Consider the following 27,567-nt stretch of genomic DNA (forward strand, 5'->3'; position numbering starts at 1 on the left):
AAGGGAGTACTCTTCAAGGGTAAGTCGCTTGGTTTCAATCTCTACCCCCATTTTATCACAAATATAGAGGGCTGACATAACATCAGCTACTTGAGATGGAAAATCAACAGTGGTGTTAGACAACACTGTTGTCTAACACTATAATGCTAGAGGAACATACTAGCTGCTGTAAAATAACAGGAAGAAAAAACCCCAAAGCAACACACACACACAAAACCCCCAAAGTACCAGAAAACATGAACACATTCATTTAAAGTGAGGCTCACATTCAAATACTCTGTCTAGAGGTTGATGAGCTATTCTTTATTGGTGACGTTTTTCATTCTCAAGTAAAAGGCTTTTCAAACTGCAGCAGAAGGTACTCTGCAAGCATTCTGTTCCAGATTTAAGCATCGCACATTTACTGAGCAAAGTCAACTGCAGCTTGTACTGCACATCTGCCAGCTGTAACTGCTTAGGTATAACCACAACAGCAGACAGCCCAGCACAGCCTGATCAAGTTTTTAAATCAATTTCTCAGCTTTTACAGCCACCACTTGGGCAGATACCAACTCACTAAGCTCACGTACAGTGTAACAATCACTGAATTTTAGCCAAAAAAGGCCTAATTTTAGGTTTATTATAGAAAACTGTAGTGTAGAAGATGACATCTGGAACAAACCACACAAGATGACCAATATACTGAAAAATGGCATGTTATACATATTTATTATCAAATTTACATTCCACTATGAAACAACAGTAAGTGCAAAAAGCAGATGAAAAAAAAAATACCATGAAGTTCCCAGACTGTTCAAATATTGTGTGTAATCCCCTCGTGTAACAGCCAAATGAGGCCCCAACCCAATATTCTCCTTCCCTCTCTGCTGCTGTTTGACTCCAGTAGACTTTTCACTTTGACTACAGGTATTTTGAGCATGCAGGCATCACTGAGGTTAACAAAAACAGTGAAACTAGAAAGCTATAAATTTGTGCCTGGTTTAAGCCAATCTGAATAAAGATAAATACTACAATAATTTCCTTCCGTCTCTTGAAACTTTCACAAGCATGAGTAAGTCCGTCCTTTCTAGCATCTGTTTTTGTCTCAAACCTACAAGACAACAGAACCTTTCCAAAATGCAATTCTCCATTCCTTCTAGCTCTACCTCCCGCTCAACCAAATCACACTTGTGCAGGATCTTGGCTATCTTAGTCATACAAGTTTGTCTCCTCTCTTATGGGAGGCAACAGAAGCCAAATCAGTTCCTAGAATGATGGCAACTTTTAATATGTTCTCTGAAACACGCATGTTATTCAAAAAAGTTTATCTTCTAGGTTTTGGCACAAAACAGTAAACTTGGAAGTACCACTAATTTTCCCCATTGCTGCAAGCTAGGCATATATATACAAAATGCACGTGACCATCCAAAGGTATAAACGCATGACGGAATTTCAGCAACGCTGCACCACAGCATCAACCAACCAGATAAACACACAATGATATACAGATCCTTCCATTTTCTTCTTCCCTTAAGTATCTGATGATACATCATCCTACAGAAAACAAACAAAAAAACCCCTCTCGACATATCCATAGTATTGTTTGAACTGAACCAGTTTATATTGTTGGGCTATGGAATATGGAAGCATCCCAAAGAGAAACAGGCATTTAATTAATGTGCTCTTAGATTAATTTTAACTGAAACCTGGGTCTGCCAAAGGAATTCTGATTTAGCTGATTTGCTACTTCTGCTGATAACACACAGAATGATCCAATGGCTGGAGTTATTCTAATAAAGCTAGTTAGAAACACAGTATAATACTTTCAAAAATTTATCAGGAACTTATATGTATTCCTCTAATAAACACACATAAAATGGACATATTTTTGACACACTATACGCTTCTCTGTTGACACCAAACTGTCTCATCGTCCATTAACGCATTCCTGTTGTTTCCCTAGAAGTTACAAATACACAGCAGACGTACCTGTCTTAGTTCACTGGAAAGCAAAACTGCCTCCCCCCACTCCTTTCACTCTTACCTTATTTAGCTAGGCAAGACCCCATGCACAGCTAAGTACATACAAACATAAATACATGAAGAAATTAAATATTTTTCATTTAAAAAAACAAAATTAACCCGTATATAGTATTTTAAATAAAATTCACCTTTTATAAGTGTAAGATTTTGCTTAGAGAGCAAAAGGCAGCTCCAGGAGTTCCTGAAATATTTCTGTGCACTGCTAACAGACAAGTTTCTGCTAAGAATCCCTGTGCAAGTTTGACGTGGTTACTCCTTTTCCTTTTACAAAAAAAGACTGTTATATCAAAGAGTCATCACAAGATCTATAGAACTGTAAAAGCAGAAAGGCCACGTTACAAATTTCCTATAAATCAGGTTAAGAAGCTTTCTTTTCCTACCCTACTCCACTCAACCCTGCAGCAACAAGGGTGCTGATTATGGTGGATGTGCCTTACAGCAAATGCTAATCAGTGTAATTATACTGATGCTTCACTCCATGCACCCAGACAGGTACCAGCTATGTCCCACATACACTGTAACAAGCAAGGTAAACTTTGACTGTTTTATCTAATTGTATGGAAACTAAACTTAAAAATAATTTTAAAATGTTGATAGGTACAGTGAAAAATTACATAAAGAACCTGTTTCCACTCAGGTCACTAGGAAAGACCCGTTCCTCCAAAGAAATCTGGGCAACCTTTTTTTCTTCTTTAAGTTACACTGTAGATCTATTGTAGATTATTCAGTTATGACTAGAACCTTGGACAGGAAAGAATCAAAAAAGCAGCATGGGCAATAATATTTTGCTGATTACCACTCAGAAACCAGATTTCTAAAATTGACTTCTCTTTTGAGATGGAAAGTCTGCCTCAGCTTTGTTCAGAATCAGGTTCAGAACCACTCTCCACCATCAAAACACAGGATTTCAACGTAGCAAAATTGATTTATGTTCATTAAAATGCTACAAAGAACACTAGCTTTCATCCTTCTGTTTCTAGAGACTGGTAAATTTTGCTCTTAATGAAATCTTTTAAACAAAATCCTGCCTAAAATCAGAAATAAACAAATGAAAGGCATGAAGCTTACTGCAGAACTCTCAAATATACATAATGTCTACCTGTCAAGAGAAGAGTCAGGTTACCGAATTTCCAACACTTGTCTTGAAGTAAATGCTCTCCGCTTATGTCAAATAAAAAGAAACCCTGAATCAAGCACCTAGGTTTTATTTCCTTTTGTAATACTGAAATGTGCCTGAGATGTTTTTGTGTGTGCAAAAATACCCTCATTTAAAAAGATGCACAGCAACTTTGGAAAGATTTCTTAGCTTGAAGTTTTCACCCTAATACATACTTTCCTGCTTCTTAATTCTTATTCATTGCACCTTCCTCTGTGTTGTTCAGAAGCTCTGGAAAGAAATTAACTTCTGTTAATACCTCACTAGTACAATTGCACTCTTTCAAAATACAAATCCTGACCACCAGTTTCTGTGTTCATAAACAGAAGTATTGTTTTCTTACATAGAGCTAAGGGTTCTCTCCCTTGCTTCTCAAAGTGGGGAGGAGTTCAAAAGAGTACAGTTTCTGAAATGGAAAATACAAGACTAAAAAAAAATAATCCGAGTTTTCACATTCGTTTGCTACAGAGAGGAACTTGGACCAATAATGCTGGTCAGACTGACTGTTATTTTAGTATTACATTTAAATGATACAGCCTGACTGCTAACAACTAGTAAAATACTATGGTCATATGGTGGAAAAAATAGAACAGCACCTGCAAGACAGTTCTACACATTCGGTTTAAAAGGTTAAAATACTGAGAATATCTACAATGGTCTTTTATTTTTGCTTAAGTTAAGACAGATGCTGAAGGGGGTCTCAAAACTAAGCTTTGGTTTCTTCCTTCTTATCTTCCACAAAAGCCTTCTTTCTCAAACCCAAGCAATGTTCTTTTTCTCCTTGATCCCCATGCTTCTCTCTCCCACATCTTTAACATGCACATGCCTTCTCCAACTCTTCTGTAACACACCTAACGATGCCTGTACTGGATGTTTATCCCTCATGTATTATTTACTATGCTAGAAGTCAATCACTTTTCAGATCAGTCAGTCCTCCTTCAGGATATCCATTTTTGATGACTGTGTGCAAACTGGAGCTCCCAATGCCCCAATCATGGCTGGAAGACTCTGGTTTCTTCTCAGTCCCGCCATTAAGTTGCTACCTGCATTTAAAAACACAGCCGAGTCCTGCCTCCGCAAGCTAACCTCTGGCCCCTGATTCTTCCTGTGGTCCTGTATCTCAGGGGGCTTGATCACCCTGGCAATACCCAGCCTCTTCAGTCTGTCCACTAGGTTCATCTTCAGCTGGCCCACGTCTGGAGCATTACGGGAGGGCTTTAGGCCATACATTTCCTGCAAGAATGTTTCTGCTGGTCGAGAAGCCAGGAAGTTTTCCGAGTGATGCACTCGAGGCTCAAACAGTGGAGGGGAAGGACACGGTGAACGCGAGGGAGAATTTGGTGGAGTAGAAGGAACGGGGAGAGTTCGAGGGGGCTGTAGCAAAGGCAGTTTTTCTAATACAGGGCTACCGTAAACCTTGGCAGAGATGCCTCGTTCTTGCAAAAGTTTAGCCAGACTGCTTGTGCTGCTGAAAGTAGTAGTTGAATCTCTTCTGTTGGTGAGAAATTCTCCAATACTAAGCCTGTAAGAAATGGCTGGACTGCTCACAACTGGGTTTCCAATACTGCTGCCAGTATTTCCAAGTGAAAATGGGGCACTGATGGAGCTGAAATAAAATAAAAATGCAACAGAGAAGATGCACACATTAGACATCTTTATACCTGCTCTGCTTTGCATTTGCCTTTTAGTATACAGAAGGCTTGAAAAAAAGTAAACTATTGCTAATAGCTGTGACAGTTTCAGCTTTAGTAGATTCGGAATTACTGTTCTGCAAAATATTTAGAAGATACGAGGCTGACAGAGAGGTTTTGGTGTAAGTACCAATGAATTTACCTTCTGTGGTCACCTATACTGTATTAGATAGAATATCAACATAGATGTCAAGTAATAACTTAGTTTAAAAAAATTATGACAGAATTGGGAAAAAAAATTATCATAGAATCAATTTTTTATTTTTTTACAATAGGTATATGATACAAGGCATTTGGTATTTAAGAGCTTAAATTTACTTCCTTAAGTTACCCTAACCTGTTTTAACTCTCAGTCTAGAGAATTTCAAGTTTCCCCTTTGTAATTCCAACTATTTGTATGAGGAACATCCTATGTGTTGCCTAGGTGCCTTCATGTATTTTAAAACTGGTCCATGTATCAGAAGCCAGAAAGCAACTGTTTAACCCTATGCAGCAACATTTAGGATGTCAGCAGTCATCATACCTGGGAGTAACTTGAGTGACATCAGATGGGTGAAGGATCCTACATGTAGTAAAGGTAAATGTGGAATTTGTAGAAGACAGACACTTCCCTGGATTTGAGGCTGCAACGTGGAGAATTTACATCCATTGAGGGGAAAAATAAAGACAGATAAGAATTAATCAAAGCAAAGTTTAAGATAATGTTATTATCACTGTTAATTTTTTTTTTTTTAAGTAAAGAACAAAGACAGCATTGTTGCAAGGTCAAATACTTTCCATTGAGAAAAAGACACTGCAAAATAGAGAGAAAAAAACACTAACCATGCTTCTCACCAGTGACTGGTACTGCTGCTGAAGTAATAGGGAGTAGGAAAATCCCTGCCATTGGCTTTGCCACTGTACATTTCTTTTCCTCCGGGAAGGACTGTTGCACTTGAAATGTTATACCTCCTTCACCTTCTTCCTCATCATCCTCCTCCAAGTCAGCGATGTGGTACACAGTATCATCAGACAGAGGGGTAAAACCTTTTGTAACAACACCTGGTCTTGGGTCAAGAATGGTGCCTAGGTTGGGTCGAGCAAGCTGCTGCCAGTGAAAAAGGGTCTGAGATCCTGGTGTGACAAAAGAGAAGAGTCTCAGAGAGCCATTACCTACTATTGTATTGAGTTACAAGAATTCATGATCAAAACAACTCCAGTCAACTAGTGCCGACACTGGTGATACACATGGTGCACTTGGATGGCAATGCCAAGAAAAAGCCTAACACTTAGCACCATATAAGAAAGCCAAGTAGAAAGTGATATTGATGAGCTGGTTGGCATGTAGCCTACTGAATACCACTACTTCCTCTTACTGCATATCATACCTAGCTATACGCACACCAACAATGATTTAGTTGGCAAATTAATGTGAAATCCTTTTCTGCTGATGACAGAAGGAAGATCATCCTCTTACCTTCAATGGGTTTGACAATTTGCAATTTTTCTGGTAGGAGCACACGGAGATTACTAGAGCTGGTAGAAAGATCAGTGAATTCTGAGTTTGTACCCAGGGAAAAACAGCTTTCTGTTGGTGTACTACAGCCACTAGCCCCTTCTTTCTGCTCAGCCAGCAAATGCATTTTTCGCTCCCATTCCTCCTCGAAGAACTGCTTCTCACTCAGGTAGTTCTGACGACGGAGGGAGAGCCTATGCAGAGCTCTGACTAAGTCATTGTCTCCAGACGTTCCTGGCTGGCCAGGATTATGAGTGTCTCTGTGAGAAACATCAAATAATAATAGATATTAAGACCATTAAATTAACTATTTCTCTCTTACACAGCAGAGGTCCAGCCTGGATTTAGTTTTGAATCAGTTAGTTTAGAAAGAAGATAACAGGCTGTGTTTCCTACTTCCAATTCTTCTCAGAGCTGCTCCTGTGGGTCATCTGTGTGTGGCTCTCCAACTGATGTACACCAGACTGGAAGAGCTTTGCTGTCATAACAACACTTGACCGATTAGATCCAGGGATTGGCAATGGGGCAGGAAAGGAAGAGGAGCGGCCACGAGTGACATTAGCAACCTTAACAGTGTCAAATACTCGTTTCTGTTGAACCCTGCAGAAAAGACAAGCAAACAAATATGGTTTTCAGAAGCATTTTGAAAAAGATACAATAAAGAAAAAGCTGTGAACAACAGACTTTCAAAAGTCTGCAGAGACCTGACTAAAAAGATTTAAGCCCAGAAAAACAGGATTGCCTAAGTCACTGTTTTCAGGAGTACTGCTCTATTAAATATCAGAATTACCACTTACTTCGACCTGAAAGACTGAACCTCTATTGATAACCACTTGAGAACATTCAGGAGCATATATTTTATTTATTTATTTTATATATGCTTTCAGAAGCATATATTTAATTTATTACTTCTTGCTTAGAAGTAAGAGATCCAGGAACAGGGCTTTGGAAACTGTTACTAGTCTTTCAGCTATAGTTTCATTTGCCTGAGAATTTTTCTATAAGCATTAAAAGGGATAAAACTAGTGCTGTGCATCAGAGAATTTGCATCAAAAAATCTCACAAATTAAAGAATGAAATAATACCCTTTTAGCAGATTCCCAACTTCCTCATAGAATCAAATAAGAATAGTAGGTTTCAAAGTTGAAAAGATTACCAAATACTACAAAGCTTTTTTTTATTAAGTTACGCAGAAAAATTATTATAGAGGGAACATTCACATTTATAGATTTCCAGAAATCAGTTTCACCTTACTTAATACAAGCATATGGAAAAATACTGAAATAGCACATAGAGATCTGAAAACATACTTTTGCTTGGAGAGAACAGATTCATCACCCTGACTCAATTCCTTCCGCATTGTCCCCTCAATTTCTGCTGCAAGGGAATCCTAGAGAAAAATGGAAACCAGAAGAGTTGACAAATTGGATTCAAGTCTTCCTCCTAGCAATTTTAGCAGAAAACATCGCTAAAAAAATACTCAAAAAATCTCCGTTTGTCTTCCCGCTATCAGTATGTTTCAGACAAACCCTTCGGTCTCTGAAGGGCATGGGGGGGAGTTTTCCACCATAACTACACCTATGTATAACCAGTATGGGTTCAGTTTTCATTAGCAACATCTGCTTTTTCTTGGTACTCTTTATGTTGGTTTCTTAAGTTAAGCTACAATTTTATAACCACTTCTTACAAGGCCAAACACGTACATGAGGGATTCTGTATACACAGAACAACCAACCAAACCTGACAAATTCCCAGCACAGCCCAGAAATTTTTGAGAGTACAGGAATCAGAACATACTTGACAGTAAGAAGAGGAAAATAAATGCTTTTAACCCTTTTCCATTGGTTTAGTCATCTCTGGCAATTAGTCTAAGGTCATGCATTTCTGATGATGCTTAAAATTTAAATCTCACAAGATAAGGGCACAAAATTACATCGTAAACTACATAAAGGAAGAAGAATACTCTTTGAACTCTTGAAAAGATGCTTTGTTTCTTAAAGAAACACTGTCAAGTTATAAAATTCACATAACATTGAACAATATATTACCACAACTGAGCACTAGCTGTAGAACATGCCAATTTCCGTATTTAACAGAAAAGGTATATAAAAAGTAAAAATAATTTTAATATCACAACATGGCACGTGAATGATTAGTTTCCTAATACATAAAATTCTCAAAAGTGTACGTATTAAAGAATTGAAAAACCACTAGATCAGCTCCATTGCCTACTACAAAGTAGTTCCTGCTGCAGCTCCTGTCATGGCTGTTTTACTCATACAGTTGTATGCTACTACAGGCCGTATGTGCCAGTAGGTATATGTCACGCTAGCGGTATTTATTACCACAGGAAATGTTCCACATGACTGGGAGTGGCAGAGACAAGCAACAGAGCTGGCCCTGCTGCGCAGCAACTTCAATTCTTCTTGTGATTCGTGCAACATCCCTAGACACTCTGCATTCCGATCTTGCAACTCATGTAGCTGAAAGAGAAAAGAGGACATCATGTGATACCAGTAAGCTTCAAAGAAAAGACAGACTGAAATGGAATTAACTCCTACAGAAATCTCTATTGACTGATTCAACACTGTAATATTTTTCCAACTGCACGGCACATGCCAACATCTGGAATGGACGATGGCCAACATAGCACCCGCACTGATTTTAGTGGTGAAGCATGAAGTCCAAATTAAGACTTGAAAGAGGAAAAAGTATGATAAAAGCCAAAGGAAAATACATCAAAAAACTCTGCAAATACAGTAGCTGCTGATGCAAAAGAAGCAAAAAAGAGAACTTCCTTAAAATCTAATGAGCGACAGTATTGTTGATATGATCAGTAATATTCACACTAAAACACTCTTTTTCTCCTAAGAATAGTAAGATCTCCCTACTTGGAACACCTTCTTTGCCTTTCATATTCCTGTGAACTACAAAAATATTTGTGTAGACTTAAATAAAAATAATTATTCTTTTCCTCCAATCATATGTCTCCAACCACAAAGAAAAATGAAAAGCCCTACATAATTAAAAAACAATAGTTCTCATTCTCTCCTTCTTTCTCTTGTATTCTATTCTAAACATTTATCTAAATGTATATATATAGAAACCTTAAGTACCTCTGCTGTCAGTTGTCTCTGAGCATCTTTGGAAGCTTGTAAGTGAAGTTTCAGCTCTTCCTTTTCAATCACATGCTGAAAGCACAAAAAGGTGCTCATGATTTTCTCAGCCAATTTCCCTGAGGGAGTTAATTCTCTGCCATACTTTCCTAAAACAGCCACCCTCTTGCAGTGTAAACCCCTGGCTTGCAAGTCAATTTTTACCTGCTGTAAGCACTGGCATGCACACGCAAGCACACACACACACACGCGCGTACACTCTTCATCAGCATTCCCCTACTTCTTTGAGTTTATGTTGAAGATCAACAATCTGAGACAAGAGGGATGAGATCTCTTCCTGGTAGCGAACCAACTCCTCACTCTTCTCTGACAACTCCTCTGTTATTCTGGAAATTTGAGCATTTGTCTGCCCTACAAAACATAAAAGGAACTTAGTAGAGAGCTTTTCCCAACACACGACAAAAACCCAAACCAAATGAAACCAAACCCAAAACCCAGAAAAGATCAGTGAAATTCAACAACAATCTGCAAAATGACCAATACTCTTAGGAAATCAATTTGTAGTACATAAGAGTAGGTGTCTTAGAACATCCCTAAAGAAAAGACAAAACAGTGGGGAGGAGGAAGAGAAAGAGAGTTAACTTCAAATGCAGGTGTAACATATTAAGATCTAAGCACACAGAACCTGAAATACATATCACAGGTAAGTGAAATGACCGTAACAAAATCCAAGGTCAGCTGCTATAAACAATTTTAAATGACATACTGGCTCATGACCAAGGCCAGACTTGGAATATGCTGAAGAAATCAGGCTCTGAACTGATCTTGTTGTTAAGTACCATTCTCTGTATGCAAAGGCATTTTGTCAGACCTGGTCAAGCATAACATACAACTGTTTAGCTCTTGATTCTGGTTAGTATCTATTCCCCAAACACCCACTGCATACAATTTCCAGTTTCTTCTTTTCTTTGAGCAAGCACTTCATCAAGCGAGATGACAAAGCAACTCAAAAAGCTGAAATATTTTTATACACTTAGTCTTGCTTGTATACTTGCCCTGAAAGCATAGCAAAGTCATAATAAAGTCCGATCAATCTTGCGTGAAGATCACACTACAAATTTAGTGGTTATTGTACCTCACAGATTTACTGCAGAACAAGGTCCTGCCCATGGGCCTGTGGATATTTAAGCTCACAAGTCAGATACCTTTTTCCTGAAGATACAAATTTTAAGGCTGTAGACTAGACATCCTTTGGGAGAAGATTCTTTCTGTGAGTCCAAGTTACCTAGCATGCCTACATGTGCTATAGAATTGGACAAAACAGAACTCACAGACATTCTCATTGAAGGAAAATAGGAGAGCTTGTATGAAATAACTTCTATTTGCAAAGGATACATATTTTCTCAGAGGGAACGGAGTAAATAAAAAGCCAACTAAGTATCAATTCATAGTATTTTGTGGTCATCTGAAACAAGAAAAATCAAGCAGCAACCCAGTCTTCTTTATGGTGGTTGTATAGAAAAAAAAATCTTAAAATATATGCTTAAGGTTATTATGCACAAAGGACGTAGCACACATCAAATGACTACAGATAAAAAATTGTACCACTGGGTTACGCAATCATCACACAAAAAAAAGGATTGTTCCTTATTGTTTCAGAATACTTAAATGCATTTGCATAAGAGTAGCTGCAATTCTTTGCAAACAAGTAGTCCCCAAAGCAAATACAGACAACTGTTCTAGACAAATTAAAATACTTGCCAATTTAAATGCCTTGGTTCATAATTGATATTTTAAAAATAAACTACTGTGTTCATAGACACATAGTGATTTAGAATGAGTATTTAAGAGTCTATGCACTGATACATTTCAGTGTCAAGTGTGCTAATACTCTGTACAAGAAGTATATTTTGTTGATTTTCCAGTGTCTGTAGGCTTCAGTTTAGGAGGTTTATGGACATTAGATTTTGTGTTCATCTTCTCTCTCTAAACACAGCACACATACCTGAAGTTGAATGCCAGAGTGAAACTTCATGAAATACAGAAACAATTTTGCACTTGAGTAAAGAGCAAGACTTGAATAATTGGCATAAATTACTGAAGCTCATTTTTTTGATTCAGGGATAACTAAGAAGGTGTTGGCACTAGGTATTTCAAATACCATTTTGCCATTGCAAGATACAGCCTGGATACTCACGGAGCTCTTTGACACAGTCATTGACCAGCTGCTGTTCTTTCTCTTCATATGTAATGGTTTCTGTCTTCAGATGGCAAGCCTTCAAGAAAATTATTGGTATTCCAATTTCAGTTTATCTATACATATATTACTGTTATAAATTTTTATTTCTGAAATTCTTGCAACTGAAGAGTCTCCCCTCTATCTATCTTTATAATTTCTATGCATCTGGCCATACTTCCTAACCATTCTTTCCACCATAACCTGTTTCCCTGAATTGTATAGGTCTTTTGAGTAAAAGACACACAGACACATGAACAAAACCTGATCTCTCACCTTGAATAAAAAATTCTTGCAAAAATATGTCATTTGGTAGGGAAAGTAAACCAGCACAGTAATCAGAAGAAAGCAATTCAATTTGCTTCAAAACTTGTTAAGGCAAAGAATTCTTGAAAACTGAATGATGTTAGTCAAATCTTTTATGGCACTAAAAAGCTCTCAGTAGAACAGCTTTTCTCCATATTCCCCAACTAGATAGGCTGACAAAAATGTAACAGCAACACAATGGAATTCCCAAAATACTACTACTAATTGCAGTCAGATTTGTATCAAAACCTGTCAGACAAGCTTGAGGGCCTGATGGGTCCAAGTACTTTTGCTGGGTGCTTACATATGTTCCTATATTCTTTCGCATACCATAAAGGCATTGACTACTAGAGGACTCTGGAGATAGTGAGGAGTAGTGAAGGAAACAGAAGAATGTGGAGGTGGAGGGAAAGTGTTTGGGTATCATTTGTATACAGCAATACAAAATAGTCACACACTTCCAGAGAAACCCAGATGCTGGATTTTTTAACCATCCTGATTTATTTCATATCCAGCATATATGGTACACACTGTAATTCAGATATACCTTTGATCGGAGAGCAAGGTTCTCCTCTTCCAGCTCTCTGAGTTTATCTTGCAAGACATCCAGCTGCAACAGATCGTGCGATACATTGAAAGACTCATTGAAACGAAGTGGTGTGGAACAGCTGGAATCTGTTTCACTCTCCTCAGAAGCAATCGAAACAATACGAAGCAGGTCATCCTTCTTTGACAGTTCGTGCTGCAGCTGGTTAACCTATGACAAAAGAAGATCAACAGCTTATGAAATATACTTTAGCTATACAATATTACAGTGTATTATTCATGCAGCCTCTTGGAACATCACTGCTCCAGTCTAAAATGAGATTAAAAAATAGCTCACAAGTCATGATCCTGATTTATATTTTCAAAGAAGATTCAACCTCTATTTATTTTATAGGAAGTTCACCAAATCATAGTTTTAACACTGTAAGGGAGACTGAAAATTCAAGATGACAGAAGAATGGACAACAGAACCTTCTTTTTAATAGTTTACTTCAAAATAATTTTCCAGCTGCTTTGATACATATTTACATTTTAACGTGCTAACTATCATTTTGATTATGACCATTTTTCTGAACTGTAACTTCCTGGAGAAAAGGACTGATAGACATCTATTTATATGTATATACTGGTACCCCCCAGTCTATACATTAAATGAACTGTAGGACAAATAAAAACAAGAGAAGAGACAGATCTAATTTAGATAAATTCTATTTTGCATATCTAAATTTTTATATGAATACATAAGTTTATGCTCTCCTACAGATAATTATGTTTTTATTACCAGCATACTGTTTTATACAAGCAGCTGACTCCATTTCACTGTAACTTAGACTACATCTGTTGACCCCAAGGTTAAAAAACTTAGGATACTTTATCGTTTGTCGACTATTTAATTCTTTTTTAAGAAAGAAAAACAAAGAAAAGATTCATCAAGAATCTGTGCTTAAAGGAAGAGATGGAGTAAAGATCTTGAGCAGAATTCAGTTTTCATAATATTTTATTTATTTATTTATTCTTAGTGTAAACACCCCGTTAAGGCAGCTCATTTTCTGGCTATTTCCTCACCTGTGAAGTTGTTATGTAGCAGGTCATGTCAGATGTCAACTACTTATTTTGACTTAGATTATTATATTCTTAGTTTAATGGTGGGATATCAGACTGATGGTCAAAACAAACACTTTGAAAATGCAATCCTGCTGTAGATACATCATAACAATACCTAACATTCTCATAATTTCTGAGTAATTACAATATGAAGTCTTCATTGTCACGTCTTGGACCAAGAAAGCTGATTGAATGATGACAATTAGGAGAATGACATCTAAGTATAATTCTCTAGTTTGAGAGCAGCAATCACCTGCTTGCACAATAAAATAATATATTTCTATTAATCCTCTTACAGTCATCATAAAAAGAAAAAAAAAAAGGAAAGAAAGAAAGAAAGAAAAAAATAAATAAATCACTCACTCGATCTAAAGTTTGTCCCAACTGTTCTTCCAGTGCTTCATTCTGTTCCGTCAACAGATGGTTTCGCTTAAGGAGGGCTTGCCCAATTCGAGCTGCCAGTTCCAGGTCCCGATCTTTCTGCTCACAAAATGAGAACAAATGTCTACTTTTGATCAGATAAGGTTTAAATTCAGAGTAGTTTCAGATTTTCCTAGCGACTGTTTAATGCATCACCACTCTGAGATCCCCCTTCACTCTCAAATGAATCAATATTGTTAGAACAACGATTAATGCTTCATCATTTGGATCCAGAACACGTCTGTAAGTGCATTTCTTGATATAGCACATTCTCTTCCACAGTCATTTGCAGTAACAGAGAGAGGGGAAAGCACCAAACCTGACAACAGTTTTGGGTTTTGTGCTGTGGACTGGAGAGGTTATATGGGCTCTGTTGAATCATACAAAGAAGCCACATATACTTAGGCCTGTGGTCTTTCAAGTGACACTTTCTTCAGAACAGACTGCTTAACTTGAATAGTGATGAGAGGGTAGAAGCAAAGGAGGAACAAGAAAGCAGAAGAAAGCTGTTTCTTTCTTACACCTCACTGGCTCCATGGGTGCCCATAGTTTTGCTAAACTTTGTTTCTGAGATGGTGCAACCAAATGGGCAGCTTATCATTATCCATGTGTTTGATAAGCTGCTCCTGAAGATAAATGAACCAAAATTTCCAGTAGCTGAATAAAACCCTTCCTTAAATACCTGTCCTCAAATGTATTACCATAGCATTACAGAGACAAGCATACCTCAGCTAATAGATGTTTGACCATGTCAGCATCACTGTAGGTTTTCTGCTCCACATTATCTGTGCCAAGAACTGAGAAGAGAAAAACATGCTTACTGAAGTAGCTTAAGTACAAAGAAGACTGCTGGGAAGGGAGAGCGCTAAAACTCAAGAGGATGTTGTTTATATACAAATACAGTACTTAGTTGATGAAACTAGCAGAGGCTATGAAAATGCATCTTAACTTCAGCAATAGGAAACAATACTCATTTGGGAGACTGACACATTGAGGTATTGAACATTTACAGCTTTCAGCAATATTAGATAAAACTTGGGGTGCTCACACATACTTCGAATTTAGAAAAAGGAGAAAAATCTCTTAAAATCAACTTTTTGAATACAGCTAAGCTATTAAATCGTCCAGCCTGCTGGGGAGAGAGGAAAGAATATATTGGAGCCTATGCAAATATATCTGAACACACCTGCAGACTTCACCCTTGAAATAAAATTCGCTTTAGTGTGTGTGACAGCTATAGACAGGAAGTATGGAGACCCCAGAGACTAGTCATGAAAATGTATTTATTAAATGCTTGATCATCTTAGAAACAGTTAAAAAGAAACAGGATAATGTATGTCTGCAATTTAGATGTAGCATTGCATCCTATCTTACTGATTGAGTGACTCTGAAATTTGAAGAGTTTGTAAAACTATTAAAAAACTGAGAACAAGTAGGATTTGAAAAACAGAATTGAGTCAAGAATAAGCAAGTGAAGAATCTGCGACAACTCTGAACAAAACACAGTGCTAAAACACAAAGTACTGGTCTGTTCTGGTTCTTGTCCTGATAAATAGAAGATGCTAGCAAAGAAGAAATCTTAATTACCTTGAGCAAATTTGTGAGATCCAGTCAAGGAGGAGGAAGGAAGTTCAATAAGAGCTAGAGTGACAGAAAATGAAAGATATGGAGGGAAAAAAGAACAAAGAGGAGAAATAATTAAAATGTAAAGAAATAGGTGATTTATTTGCATGCATCCACCACCACCAAAAAATAAATGCATGTGTAAACATACTTTTTACACTATTAAAACTTTCTTAGAACTTTTAAAGAACCATTTAGGTATGATTCCCTTCAGAGGCAGAATTATACATCTCACTTGCAGGTGATGGATGTTTGTGGCTTGTCCAAGTTCAAGAAAAATTTGCTATTTTTGCTTTTTGGAATTAGGATCATAGAAGTAAAGAAAGCAGCAATACAAATTTAACAAATATAGAAGTATCTGCTTCAACTGAAGGTCTAAGTTAACCTGTTTTGAAACTAATTCCATCATCACTGCACTGCAAAATGATATTACTATGGATTCGGCCTAAATCTATTTCTGAAGATTTCCTTGACTCTTCTACCTTGTTTAAATCTGATTCATACTCTGAATACATAGTGGTATTGGTACTCGGTTTTTTTCTTTGTTCTTGTTGAGGACTGCGCACTTAGTTATGAGATAGTGAAGTGCCAAACTGAAGTGCACACTAACTTTATTTATTTATAAGCTATGTATGTCCTTTACATACGTAATGTCCATAATTAACCTTTTAGAACATAACACTAAGATTATGCTAGGATCAAAAACAAGTTGCATTTTAGTATAGAAAGAAACTTTCTTGCAGTCTTGAAAGACAGGAGAACAGAAAGAACAATATAGAAGAAAAAGGTTTACTGAACTGTTTCTCTTAGAGCTTAACAGAAAAATAAATCAAACTAACAAATCAAACGTTTTTTATCAAGTAGATCAGTAGGCATAAAAACCCAAAACAAGTATTTAGGAGCTTTGAACTTACAGCAGTGCCATTTACTAACTGTATTTCTAAGCCAGGCAAAAATAGAAACTCTTCACAAAATTTAAAGTACCTATCTATCTGTAGCATAACATGCATTTGGGAGGTCAATTTTACTGTACTGTTTGGTTACTGATACTGGTTGCTGAGAGGGGACTCCAAACTCATCTGGCTTACTAGTATTTGGAAAATTCACTGCACGTACTTAAGTAAGTTTCAGCCATTACAGGCAGAATATTATAGCCAGCACTCCTGTGGTAACTGTTCCCACCAGGTGATACGAAGTTAAAAGTTTCTATCCAGTGCTAAGTCACCTTAATAAAGATTTACTCTAATTACATACAAGGTCACCCTGGTAGGTAGGTTCCTAAAATCAATAGCAAATATATTTACTCTGATAAATGAAATCACAGAACTAACAGCTTTGAAACTTAGCTCTATACAACTTTTGTTATTTTCTCACAGTACAGGATCAAAATTATACATAGCTTGTTATAATTCTCCCTTGTGAACACACACATGCGCAATCTCTCCTCACTCACCTTGCCAAGTGAAAGCTGCAAGCATCTCTTCATTTTGGTTAATATTCTTGTTATGTTGTGCCATGTCCCTTTACTCACACATACAAGGTAGTTCTAAGGACAGACTTTTTGTAATTCAGGGTTTCTTATGCCACCACAGCTGAAGCAGAAAATATTCTTCCACCTCACTGGAAACACTGCCAGTGGGAACTCAACTGGTCATTGGATAAACCTTCTAATAGGCAGCAGCAGCCATAAAAAGAGGAGGAGCACAAGTGGAATAACTGTTGCATTGTTTTATTTTTTTTCACCTTGGATGTCAACTACAAATTCACTCAAACCATGAGTTTAGCATTCTCTTTAGGAAAAAGTTATAAAAATGTTTCCATACATATATAGGGAGGGGGAGACATACATAAAAAACCCAGGTTACGCTTCAAGAGTGTCATTGTCACATTTATTCCCAATTCCGGTCAACAGAAAAAGATACAAATTTCACCTAACAAGCTACTCAGCAACGATTATAACTAGATCTTGATTTACATCTGTATTTGTCTGGGACCTTCTCAGTATCTCCCTTTAAGTTACTAGGCTCAAAAAAGCTAGTATGATGACGACTACATTCAATCTCTTTGGACATTTTCTAAGAGAAACATAAACTGCATTTATCTTGAGTTTATATGACTCAACAGTTATGACAGTGTTCTTAAATGATAGAATTAGTTTTGTATGTTGTGCCTAACAGTTATCTCTTGACTTAATGTCAGTCATTGTTACAGCTCATTTTTGAGAGTGTCAAGAAAACATCTATGGCAACTATTCATAAAACTCTCACAGGCAGTTTACTATTTTCACAGGACACATTCTATAGTTAAAAAGAACTTCTCACTGGGTGAAAGAGGAAGACACCACCTTCTGTAGTACCTTGACAGCCAAATAATACATGACTACCTTCGTTAAAACGTTGTTGATAAAACCCCTCCCTCTCACTGCAGTTTGGAAATGCAGGCTCACACTGACTGAAGGTCCTTCTCTGAGCTCTGTGCTTCATCACACTGGAACTGCAGGTGTTGACTGGAGAGCTCCAGCAGAGCCACCTTTGATGTAAAGTTCCTTCTTCCACCACTGACAGACTCCAATCCCACTTCTTTATAACTAAAACTTAGAGGCAAGTACACACCCCACTGACTACACAACTGCTTTCAGTGAACTACAAAAGTGTTCACTCAGCTGAAAAATCATTTATGCTTGCAATATTATTATCAGAAACAGACCGAGCAATAAACATTAAGCAGCTTTCCAAACACTTTCCACAGTTAAAGAGAGTTCTAAGCCTGCAAGTTCAATTGATAACAAGATTGCTTTAAATTGTCGAGTACTGCATTCTTAGGAGGTAATATTTTACTTACTCATTTGCTATACACCCTGGGTGGAGGCTTAAAGCACAAACAACAACAACAACAAAACCCTTTCAGAAGTGGCATGTACGAAGAAGAGGTAATCATTAGAGATTGTATATAAATACCAAGTTCACTCTCCCAAGTGGTTTGTTCCAATAGTTCCAATACATGGAGGAACCAGGACTTCCCCATTTCTCTAAAGTGATTACAATGCATTCTCCTGTTTTCACGTGAAAACACTTGAAACTACGGGCAAGTAAGTGTTCAGTTCTTTTGGCACCCTTCTATACATTTGATTTTTAACATATTAAAGGTTTCTTCATGTGATCGGAAGCTGTGCATTTTCTTTCTTATGATCTGCTAGGTTTAAGGATAAGTTACTTAGTATTTTCAAAACTGGAAGGCAGGGATCAACACCGATCTAGTACCCACCTATCTGGCATTCAAACCATTTCTATCTCCAGATGAAACCGTATCATTAAAAGCATTTCAAAAGCCACACTGACACAAAACATCAGGGCAAACATCAACAAAAGAACCACAGCATCATTCACGTTCCTGAAAACAGAGCTGCTGCATACTCCATGCCTCTCACATTACATCTAATCTAATGCAATTCTAGGTTCCTGCCTCTTTTTCACTATCAGTTGTTCCAACTCTTATTTCTACGTGAAATCTAATGATCAGGCAGCCACGGAACATACTAGGTCAGCCCTTAGAAGTGCAGTGCTGAACTATAAGCACTTCCCCTGAACTCAGCTTTTTTTCTTCCACCTGTCCAAAGTTTTCTAGACTTGAACACTTTATAGTATTAATAATATTAATTTTATGTTTACAGTTTTCTCTTCAATAAATGAAAAGAAAAAAAAAAAAAAAGCCTAGGCCCAGATATACTCACTCATGTAACGGAAGGGTTCCTCATGACGAACTGGAGAAGTGATTTCAGGAAGATGGCCATGGCAGGCAGGGGGCTGAATCCAGTCTTGATTTTCATACAGATACAGAGAATCTACTCGTAACTTGTAATCTGGCAACTGTTCTTCTAGCATGCTCACCAACTCTACCTCAGGAAGGTCCTCACTGGAGCAGACATCTGAAAGTGAGTAAATGCCAGTAATAGTACATTACTATTAAATATAACATATATTTAACATTGCTAACATTGCTAATATAAATTCTATATACTATAAAACATCTTATAAACCTTTAGTAGATTTGAAAAGAATTATTCTGTACTGGACAAATTACCAGAATACTTACTGAATCAGTACTTGATTTACACTGTAATATTTGTAAGCTCCTCACCCCCAACTGACTCCACAACTTCCTGGAAAGCTGGTCTAGCCATGATTCTCTCTGACTTCTTGAATATGGTGTATGTAATGAGTTTCAGTTTCTATCTCTTCCTCTTCATTGAGCTAAAACACAGACCTACATTTTACCAGCTATTGATTTTGTAAGGTTTCATTGGCTTTAGCATAGTTACACTTCCCTTTTCTGAAGGAAATTCACATTTTTCTTGTTCTTCTGTTTATCCTTTTTTTTTGGTAATGAACATAGATGTAAATAATCTTAAAGTAACTATAAAAATCAACTGAATACTGCCTTGAAATCAGGGAACAAATATAAAATTCCATTATCATCCATACAGAATCACACTCTGAGAAACATGATACTCAAAATCCTGGAAAGGAAGTTAGCCCTTTCTGTGTCTGCTCCCCCTCCCACCATCTCTTCATAATTACTACAAAAAAAAAAGAAACATTAATTCTAACTTGCTAAAATACTGCATATCAAAGGTATATGATTATTATCTTTCCAACATTTCCACTAAAGATGAATATTATCTTCAGTATCTTTCAATGGAAAAATGTCAATGTTGATTATTGACACCAAGAATTTTACAAACAACATTTTACAGTGGAAGCTGATTTTACAAGCTAGTTGAGAGGCCTCACCATTTTTATTCATTTGCAATATCAGATAAGCAATACAACGAATGCAAAACTTCAGGTGTCTTCAGGTTGGTGTTCTATAACATGTTAGATACCTTCAGGATTTGTAACAGTTAATTCTTCAACTTACCAGAGACGGTCTCCAAGACCCCGTGATCAAAATTCATGAGTCCTTTCTTCACAGTTCACTTCTTTGGAAATAGCATTCTGTAGTCAGGTTGTGCACCATCCCTTTATTGCTTTGGTAGATGACTTTGGTTTAGAGAGAGAGTAACTGAGAGCCATCAAGCCACCAAGACATTAACAAATCTGGCATCAACTCACTTCTGTAGACTGGTTCATACTCCAGACCTATTGCCATCTTAGGACATGCTTATTTCACCTGGGCTACTACTGATAAGTAGAAGTATCTATAGGATATTTCATGTAAGCTTCACAAGCTTCTCAGCTCATCCATCATCTAGAAATAAAGAGAACGCCAAAGTTTCAAACAACACAGGGAAATTAATGTGACTTTGTCTCTTTCAGTCTGAATCTCCTTCCTGTACTATCATTTAACTAAAAAAAAAACTAAACCAAAAAAAAACCCCCCAAAACCCCAAACATTTTAATCCTCAGTTTACACATTACATGTAAAATGTAGCATTAAAAATGTCTTTTCCCTGCAGACATAACATCTCACCTTGAGCATCGACTTTGTCAATTACCTATTTGCCTATACCATTCCTCCTCTTCCATATAATATTTAGTGTATGACAGGTTCATTCACTGAAATGAGGCATTTCCCTTTTACTCTAAAGGACAGCAGCTCCAACTAAACAGAAATTTTCTTCAGGCTACTAAATTAATTTAAAGTGATGGATTCTAAAGGCAGGACTTCAAAACTGTCATTCTTAGCATTTTGATTGTTAAAAAAAAAGTTTTATAGGACTGTTTGCTTTAATCTCTTCCCCTTTAGACTCATTTAAACCAGAAATGAAGTTACCATGACTAAATGAGATAACCTATCAGGACAGTTTAATAAAGTAAAAATTCTGCTGTTCCCTTGCCAAGACCGATCAATCATCTTCCATGTAAAACACAAGAGTAGTCCTAGATGACAGGAAAATATAAAATGAAAGAGAACAAAAGTCCTCCTACACTCAATAAACACAAAATTCTCTTGAAATCTTACATTAATTTCAATTTTGCTCTTAACAGTTTCCCTAAGATCTCCCATCACTGAGCACAACAGTCTCAGGTTTTTCTTGCTGTCTATAGCAACCTCTCACTTGACAAGATCAAAGCGGACAGTGCAGGAGCTTTTTAAAGAAAGCCTGGAGCCTGCCAGTTCATCTGCTTGTGGCCTTTGGCAGGAGATCAAAAAAGAACTTTCTTCCATTAAGGTCAGCTCACACTTGTGAGCAGTATCTTCTTGCTTTGTCATTTACTTCTTTATATATGTACTTCATTTACCAGTTTTATTATCCATATTAGACACTTACTAAAAACAGCAAGACAGACTTCAGAAACATTTGCTATCTGAACGTATAGCTGCTTCTAACACTAGTTTGTGATTTTTTTCAAGAGGCTGTTTTTTAAATGGATTGCTGAAAAGCATAAACTACACACACACACACACACACACACACACACAAAAATATCTAAGACAACTCGATACAGCAGAAGACAACACTTAAGTCTGCTGTAGATTCACACAGCCAAGATGATTTTATCACCGTAGTCACCATAGAGCGAGACAAAATTCAGTGGCATAGGACAGTTTCTTCACAATGCTGATTGAATCTTCTTCCTTTGAGTTTTAATAATGTAAAAATGAACGCTACTTCCTCTCAAGGTTGGATTTAATCTCTCTTCTATGTAGTGCAAAGCAGAAACACTATTTGTTGCAGGTCAATCTCAGGTCAGCCAAAGAGGGGTAAAAAAAAAGAAAAAGAAAAACATCATTTGGCTCAAAGTTTCTAGAGCATCAGGCCAACATCAAGCTATTGAATTGAAAGGGCAACCTCATTTGTAAAACCTTTGAGAAGTTTGCTAGATAAGCAAACACAATAAAAATTAACGCTCACATTTCCAATGCTTCTCATAGCTTTAGTTTAGTGTGCCATGGGTCAACTTCTCTGGAAATTCAACCGGCTAATGCACTGTGCAGTACCACCCTGAAAGTGACTCCATGACCCTTTCACTCTGCAGCTATGAAACTATTTCCTAAGTGCAGATTCCTTCTGCAAGTTACAACTATAATTAAATACATTTGGATAAAACCCATAAAATTTACAACATGGCTTTAAAATACATGACCATGCTGTAAAAAGACAGTCTAGAAATTAAAACTGTTAAATCACGCTGAAAGACGTGTCCAAAACAGAAGCCAGAAAACTTTCTTGGGTATTATTTTTAATCTTTATTTATAAAGATTAATTTCCACTGTCAATTTATTATATTCATTCCACACAGTTATACTTCTTATCAGTTTTGTCCCCCTACTCCCTCATATGCCAATTTCCCATTGATGTTTGAGTCTTTTACAAATAGGTGAACTGAACATGGAAAAACCAAGGAGAATTCAAATAGTGGAGAACGGCCTATATGCAGGAGTGGTGCTCTCAGGAGGCTTTCTTCAAGGAAGGCTCAAGAGAAACAGAAGTATCAGACAACGTTTTATATATGTACATACATACATATCTATCTCTATCTGTGTATTTCTGTGCTGTCTAAATTAAATTTGACTCCATGATGTGTGTTTCACATTTCAACTATCATGCAGCTTGAAACAGTAAGCTAAAACCAGCAGTACCTATAGCACACCTAAGAAAAAGACATTGTGTAGAAGTGAGAACTACTCCTAGGCCTTTTGCATCTGCTCCAAAGAATCCAAGTTGCTCTGAGGTTTGTTAGATCATCTGTGCATGGGAAATGGAAAAGAAACTCAAAAAGCAATGCTGGAGCCCATTCATTCCAAGCAGTATTTTAAAAAGCATGGAGGGCTATCACTTATGACCCAAGCAACAACAGTCTTAGTGTTCACCAACGTTATAGAAAGAACTGACAAAACTCCCAATGAAAACTACAAAAATTAAAGCATAGCCAACAAAAAAAGAAGGGCTAGAAAAACACGTTAAAAGCATTACAAGAAATACACATCAACTGTCTACTAAATGGTAAGATGTCATTACATACAGGTTAAAAAAAGAAAAACTAGAAGAATAGGAATCACATATTTCATTAAAACACTGATATTTCAACACATTATTTGATCTTAGTAGCAAAGATACAAAATGAGTTCTCCTGACCACATGATCGGAGATTTTATTAATTCTTCCTTCAATGAGTCGCAAGATGTCAGTCAAGATTAACTTGCAAAAGCAATATTGAGTAAAGCCTTTGAAAAGTTGAAATAGCTATAAAATATTTAAAATTGTCTTCTCTATATAACTACCGCTTTGAACAATTCAAGATAGATCCAAAAAGACAGTTGTTCAATCTTATTTCAGAATGTAATTCTGAAGACATTCTAGCACTAGAGAACTCTAATTCAAATTTGAATTATCAGAAAGGTGAGATGAATTGCTTTTACAAGTTTATGAGTTGTTTTTTTATGAGTTTTACAGGTTTATCAGTTGCTGGAAACCGTAGACAAACAAATGGGTTCATTTCTTTGTGCATAAAACATTAAAAACATATCCAAAATATTGGCATCTATTTTGACAACCACCCAAACTCAAACATAAATATCCTGTTATTCCTGCTGTTTTCCATTTGTTGAGAGCAGTTGACTCCTCAAAAGCACTTGGAAAGTCTAAACTAGATCTGCTCCTCTGTACAATTACAGGATGCAAGACATCAGGCCACAATTAACACAAACAAAATTTCAACAACAAAGATTCTAACTTGATTAAGAGAAAAGGCAACATCCATTTTCCAAAAGAAAGCCAACTGAATGAGTCAATTATTCTGGGATGCTGAATTTACTGCTATGTAAATATGCAATTAAAAAACCCATTGTATCAAGTCATTAACAGAGTACTTTTTCCATTACTAAAATTGGAATGGCATCAAGCCAACTAATAACAATAAACATATTTTGCATTTCAAGGTTAATGAAACAGTTCTTATAGCAAACATGACCACGCTGAATTGCTGCCAAAACATTCCTGGGACTAGTGCTCAGGGGCAGAGGCCAAATCCTTCAACGCTATATAGTATGAAATGAAGGACAAAGGACTATATACTGAAAAACAAATCTATGTCAACATGAACTTTGTCTATCACATTTAACACTTCCTCCATGCCTAACACCTATTCTTTTCAGCCATTACTATCCCTACAGAAACCTACTTAGTGCTTGCGTTTCTCTCATGTAAAGAAAAAAAAAAAATCATTTAAAAGACTACGCCAACACAATCCTAATAATAATAATCATAAGCAAACCTTCAACAGACCTTCAACTATAAATAATACAGTATAAAAAAGGAACTGTAAGAAAATGAAACAAAACCAAACCACACACATCTCCTGGATGGTTTTTAATTTGGGATGGGGATAAGGACTCAGCGGGGAAGCTGAAGAAAACCTCTTAGAGGATGATGAATATCACTGAGGTCATGAAGCTGGCCACAACAGTTCCCTCATCCTTCTTATCCAGAGTTATGCCAAGCCAGACTCACTGTTTCTCCTTTTCAGTCATTTGTAATAATCCGTATTCTCCATAAGTGGAAAAACTACCTGTTAAGTACATGTATATACGCTTTATGTATTTGTAAACATGTATACTGTTGAATACTACAGTTTGATAGTAAGATTATTTTTTTTAAGTCCTACATGCTTGGAGACTGTCTATACCACCCTTACCACACAGTGTAAAAATAGCATATACTTAACTGAAGTCTAATTTCATCTGAAACTATGAATGCTACCTACATGAAATACCCATATCAAGTTTTATCAATTCCTAATTATTTTCCATAAATGCACAATCATAACATTACTAGTATACACATTATTTCTTGCAGGTTTTCTTCTTTCAGAAGAAAAAAGTCTACCTGCAAGAAATAATGTACACATGTAGTAATGTTATGATCACAGGGCAAACAATCTCTTTTTCAGAGAAAAAAGGAACTGTCATGAATCCAGTATCTGTTGCTTAGAGAGTACAAAAATGTGATACATGCTCTTGAGGCAAGTGCTGTGCTAATATTTCACTATAAAAATTGTTAGAGGCTTCTTTTAAAATTGAAGCTTGTTCTCTATAAAGTATACTTGAAGTGAACTTAAATAACATTTAAGTTACCTGAAATCACTAATTCTTTCAGTTGATACATAGCTGAATTCACTCAAGGAAGTGGTTTGTTTCTTAATATATACCCCAGCCAGTGCTCAGCATTTTAACAGCTACGATTCTGTATTTATTAGAATAAACCAGACTGATCTATATGACTCAGTCACAAGCGTATCACTAGCAATCTAACTAGATAAAAGGATCTGTCATCTCTTTTGTAACAATCTCCATGAAAATGCTATTTTTGTGTTGTCTTGGAAAACTAATCAATGAATCACGTTTTTCCTTCCTGAAAGACAGCCCTCCTACTGCACAATATTAATCCCAGCAAGCCCTCTATTACAGGCAAACCACTACCAGAAAAGTCTGTCATTTTCCACTCTACTTTTTAAGTCATATTTTCAGATACTCATAACAGAAATTTGATAAATAGATACAGTTCTAATAGATGACACCATCACTGGAGAGTTGACGAATTTCAGATATTGGAAATTGATTTTTTTTTTTCAATTTAGCTTCAGTGCTAAACTGTCATTAAAAAGAAGTCTACCTACTTTTACTCAGAAACACATCTTTTGAAAGATAACAAGTATCTGAAAGCAAACCTAAAATTGACTATGTTGCCTTGTAATGTGTGAAAAGTTATTTACTAGTATGTTAAGTATCTGCGTCAGACTCTCACAATCAGTCAACAGTAACTCTGAAATGTAACAAAAAAAAAAAGCACTTAAGCAACAGCCTACAGTGGAAGATTGCATTAAAAAAATAAAAACACAAAGATGCAACTCCACATAGCACTTTTGCACTAGGATGGCTGACAGAATAAAAGACATTTACTGACAGATACTACAGTTCAATCAACTAATCAGAATGTAACAATGCGATTAAAAACCGGATAGAAACCAAAATCTCCTTGCCCTCAAATCCATGCGTAAGCAGGACCACAACTAAAACGTCATCAAGCTTTGCCTTCTAAGAGCGGTAACAGAAACGTCCAAGGAGAGCCCATACCATTATGGGTACTGCCAACGCAGGAAGGAACTCTGGCGCACGCTGAAGGTCACAGCAGCCACCACGCCTGCAGTCGCAGCCACCATTCGCAGCCAGAGTCTAGCATCTGACTGCAACCTAAGCACATTTATTGGACAGGTAAAGCTTAACACAGCATCTATCTACATTACCACCGCGAAAACAGTTCTGTCAGCTGCAACACCAGAAAGGAAGAGGAATTCTTTATTTGCCTCCCCTCCCCGGAGGGCACGCTGCACAGGACAGCACAGCTTCCCCAGCGCCGCAGGGCCGGCCGGCCCAGGACACTGCCTCACACTCAGACGCCCTCCTCCCACGCCACCAACCACATGGAAGCCGCCGGATGCCCACCGCGGCCCGCTGTACCTCGGCAGCCTGCGCCAGGCATAGCGGGCGCCCCAGCAGAGCCTGGCTGGTGCCGCGGCTCAGCGGGGAACGGCCCCGAGGGAGAGGGGAGGGAGGGCGCGGCCCTGGAGGGGTTAACGCGAGGGGACAGAGAGGGGGGAGCTCGCCAAATTGCCCCTGAGGCGACAGAGCCACCCCAAATTGGCGCCGAGCACCTCTTACCCGCCCCGCGCTTCCTCCGGCGCTCCTCCTCCCCGCCGCCGCCCGAGGCCGACGGGCGACAGCCCCGCGTGTAATCAAGCGGCGACTGAGGAAGGACCCCGATGGCTTCCGCCCGGCTCCCGCCCCAGAACTACAGCCCCCGGCTCACCGCGCGGCGCGGAGGGGCCACCGGCGCAAACGACAAGCCCCAC

At 37.5% G+C, this 27,567-nt stretch overlaps 1 protein-coding gene across 5 annotated transcripts; it reads right to left on the bottom strand.

The window, feature by feature from the left end:
• Positions 1-679: 679 nt before the first annotated feature.
• TRAK2 (trafficking kinesin protein 2) lies at positions 680-27,493 on the bottom strand. 5 transcript variants are annotated; one of them, XM_052791065.1, is made up of 17 exons: positions 27,377-27,493; positions 20,633-20,962; positions 19,446-19,640; positions 15,680-15,733; positions 14,819-14,889; positions 14,036-14,152; positions 12,570-12,779; positions 11,678-11,756; positions 9,761-9,891; positions 9,481-9,555; positions 8,713-8,847; positions 7,675-7,754; positions 6,761-6,964; positions 6,326-6,624; positions 5,692-5,982; positions 5,393-5,492; positions 680-4,784 (listed from the first exon to the last, which is right to left on the bottom strand). In XM_052791065.1, exons 2-17 carry the CDS (start codon positions 20,667-20,669, stop codon positions 4,106-4,108), a joined length of 2,757 nt encoding a protein of 918 aa, XP_052647025.1. In that variant the 5' UTR covers positions 20,670-20,962; positions 27,377-27,493; the 3' UTR covers positions 680-4,105. The 5 variants fall into 5 exon arrangements, with proteins under 5 accessions (XP_052647025.1, XP_052647026.1, XP_052647024.1 ...); XM_052791066.1 differs by having other exon boundaries at positions 5,704-5,982; positions 8,710-8,847; XM_052791064.1 differs by having other exon boundaries at positions 8,710-8,847.
• Between the last annotated feature and the right edge of the window lie 74 nt (positions 27,494-27,567).

This window comes from Harpia harpyja, chromosome 7 (assembly GCF_026419915.1).
Source record: "Harpia harpyja isolate bHarHar1 chromosome 7, bHarHar1 primary haplotype, whole genome shotgun sequence".
NCBI classification, from domain to species: domain Eukaryota; kingdom Metazoa; phylum Chordata; class Aves; order Accipitriformes; family Accipitridae; genus Harpia; species Harpia harpyja.